This window comes from Rana temporaria, chromosome 3 (assembly GCF_905171775.1).
Source record: "Rana temporaria chromosome 3, aRanTem1.1, whole genome shotgun sequence".
Classification (NCBI taxonomy): domain Eukaryota; kingdom Metazoa; phylum Chordata; class Amphibia; order Anura; family Ranidae; genus Rana; species Rana temporaria.
This window is the reverse complement of record NC_053491.1, coordinates 477,706,662-477,710,247: the sequence shown is the minus strand read 5'-3', so window position 1 is coordinate 477,710,247 and position 3,586 is coordinate 477,706,662. Positions and strand designations below refer to the sequence as shown.

Sequence of the window (3,586 nt, the reverse complement as noted above, 5' to 3'; positions counted from 1 at the left end):
CAAGCTGTTAATCCTGGGTTCCTGGGAAGCTGGAGGCTGGAAGCAGGAGGCTGGTGTAGTTGATCCTGCAGGAAAAAGAAGCACCTGCCTGCCTGCCTAGCTGTGTGCTGTGCGGGGTGGTGAGTACTGGAGGTCAGGTGAGAGGAGCTCTCAGGCACACGTCCGTCTGCTAGACCAATGTGCCTGCTGACTGTCTACAGGACTCTCACAGCTTACCCCATTATACTCAAATTGAAAAATTCTACCACAAATTCTTCTCTCTAACATTACATACCCCTTATTCCCAATTTGAGCAAATCTAAATTTACACACCAAGAGATAAAGACTTGATCTCTTGTATTTACCGCTGTTTAAATGAATTTTCTCGCTCAGAAAAATCAAAAACAATGCAGCAATGGGAAATTGACTTGGACCAATCTTTTACAATACCAGAATGGACCACTATGATCCAAAATCTAATGAAATGTACTCGCTTTAAAATAAATTAATTTTATCCATCGGTATCCCCCACTTTTTTTTAGGGGATGCCAATATCAAGGCACCATCTTACATACTTTCTGGAACTGCAAATATGGTTACAAGCAGCAGCTAAGATTGAACATATTATAGGTAAAAAAATTCCCCTCACTCCTAAAGCCGCATACACACGATGTTACACATCATGTTTTTCATGACGAGAAAAATGCAATTTTTTTAAATTGGTCATTCAAAACGATCGTGTGTATGCTCCAGAGCATTTTTCTTGAAGCGAAAAAAATTGACCAAGAGCAATTTTCTTGACTACATTAAAAATGTAGAACCTGCTCTATTTTTTCTCAACATTTTTCACGTTGTTGTTTCTTTCGTCGTGGAAAATGGTTGTGTGTACGCTTTAAAGACGGGGAAAAATGGGACTGCAGGCTCGGAAGCAAGTTATGAGAAGGGAAATTTGCATAATCAGCCCAAAGGGTGGCTCCATTCGAATGGAACTTCCCCTTTATAGTGCCGTTGTACGTGTTGTACGTCACCGCGCTTTGCTCAAACTTTGTTTTTTTCCATGACATTAAAAACTGTCGTATGTAGATGGCATTACATTAGACTTCATATTCAGGAGATTATATAGTTCATGTAGATCTGAAAAAAGGCAAAATTTGTTATTTAGGGATAGGGACTTCAAAGTGGTGAGGTTGCATAATTTCCATATACCAAAAGTACTACTATTTCTAAAGGCTGGAGAGAAGTGGGGCCTATAAATGATGCTGGGGGGGGCTGTAGAAATCAAGTAAAATGTATCTTTGTATCGTTGCCATAACTGATATAAGTGGGCCACCACCTTATTTAAGGGAAAGATCTCTCTAGGTTGAATCGACTTGGACCATAATATTCCTTGAAGATGGAATCATCTAAAGTCCCATTTCTATTTCCTATATTTATATATTTGAACTGAATATGAAGTCTAAGGTAACAGTTTATTTAGTGCCTCAAAAGTTCCCTTCTTGCCATCTTTACTTTCGAAATAGCCGTCCAAATATCTTTGTTTCTCAAACTGTACACCAGAGGATTCAGCATTGGAACCACAACAAGATACAGCATGGAAAGTAACTTGTCTTGCTCTTTTGTATTTTCTGATTCTTCTTTAAAATATAAAAACATGGCAGGGACATAAAATAATATAACAGTGATGAGGTGGGAAATGCATGTGGAGAAAGCTTTGAGACGTCCATCTCTAGAATGTATTTTTAATATGCTGGAAATTATTAAAACGTATGAGGTTATTATGAATACAAATGGTGTAAAGGCCGATACAATGTCTTCAAAAATTTCAACAAGCTTCCAGGTCTTAGTATCACCAGAGGAAAGTGAAATCATTATATTGAGGTCACAGAAAAAATTGTTGATGTCACGAGATTTGCAAAACAATAAAACAGATATAAGTAAGGACAAAACCAATGAGTTTAAAGCTCCAATCAACCAGGAAGAAGCCGCCATCAAAGCACAAAGTTTCTTATTCATAATTAGGTAATATTGTAACGGCTTACATATTGCCAGATATCGGTCATACGCCATAGATGTCAGGATTAATGTCTCAGCACAAGCACACAGCATAAAGAAAAATAATTGAATTATGCAACCATGAAAGGAGATTTTGTGATCTTGTGTTAGAGTAATCACAAGTAATTTGGGGATGCATGAGGAGGTGGTTGTCACATCTACAAGGGAAAGATTACACAAAAACATATACATTGGGGTATGTAATTTTGGTGCCACATAAACAATTGTAATAATAGTGACATTTCCAAGTATAGTCATCAGATACATTAATAAAACTCCAATAAAGATTGTAAACTGTCCAACTGGAGGTGCAGAAAATGCCACAATAGTAAACTCTTCTTCTGTGCTTTGATTTGGACATGCAGCCATCTAGATAATAAAGTATTATATTAAAAATAAATATTTTACAACATTTGGCCCTTTCTGGCCTCCATATGCCTGTGGTCCTCCCAAAGGCTATGTGGGGGACCTGGTGGGAGTGTAATTCATGTTCCAGTCTGGGAATGTATGTGCATGTCTCTGGTCCTGGTGCTTTCTCTGCAAGGTGGGTGTTTTATTCTCTCGTTCTTCCCTTTGTTGCCCTCTTTTTCCTATTCTTTCCTTCTTCAGTTGTCCTCCATATTCTCAGCTGAATCTGGACAGTATTATGAGCGTGAATTTTCATGTTTATTCTAGGATTGAACTCTCTTATATATTGGACATCAAGGGGCAGATCCACGTACATCGGCGCATTGTTGGGTCCGGCGTAGCGTATCTCTGATACACTACGCCGCCGTAACTTACAGTGTATTTTCCTTATCCAGAAAGAATTTGCGCCATAAGTTACGGCGGCGTAGTGTAACGTTGGCGGCGTAAGGGCACGCAATTCAAATGAATGTGATGGGGGCATGTTTTATGTAAATACGTCTTGACCCGACGTAAATGACGTTTTTTTTTTAATGGCGCATGCACCGTCTGTGGGGGTATCCCAGTGCGCATGCTTGAAATTAACCCGCAACAAGCCGTGACGTTACGACGTGAACGTCATTCTACGTAAAGCCCTATTCGCAAACGACTTACGCAAACGACGTAAAAAATTCAAAATTCGACGCGGGAACGACAGCCATACTTAACATAGGATACGCCTCATATAGCAGGGGTAACTATACGCAGAAAAAAGCCTTACGGAAACAACGTAAAAAAATGCGCCGGCCGGACGTACGTTCGTGGATCACCGTATCTAGCTAATTTGCATACTCAACACGGAAATCGACAGAAACGCCACCTAGCGGCCAGCGTAAATATGCACCTTAGATCCGACGGCGTACTAAGACGTACGCCAGTTGGATCTAGCACAGCTTCAGGCGTATCTTGTTTTGTGGCTACAAAACAAATTTACGTCGGAGCAAACTAGAAGTTACGCGGCGTATCAATAGATACGCCAGCGTAACTTCTTTGTGGATCTGCCCCCTACTGTATACAGCTCCAATTAATATCCTGAGGAAGCAGATAAACTCACAAAACGTGTAGAAAAGAGCGATTATGTATAGTAAAGAGACAAAAGAGAAGACACTTC

General features: G+C 39.9%; 1 protein-coding gene across 1 annotated transcript; it reads right to left on the bottom strand.

The window, feature by feature from the left end:
• Positions 1–1,310: 1,310 nt before the first annotated feature.
• On the bottom strand, positions 1,311–2,400 carry LOC120930763 (putative gustatory receptor clone PTE01). Its single transcript, XM_040341935.1, has one exon. The coding sequence runs from the start codon at positions 2,398–2,400 to the stop codon at positions 1,453–1,455; it is 948 nt and encodes a 315-aa protein (XP_040197869.1). The 3' UTR covers positions 1,311–1,452.
• Positions 2,401–3,586: the final 1,186 nt, after the last annotated feature.

Coding starts and splice junctions, on each gene's coding strand:
- LOC120930763 (XM_040341935.1), bottom strand. CDS start 2,400: ATGGCTGCATGTCCAAATCAAAGCACAGAAGAAGAGTTTACTATTGTG.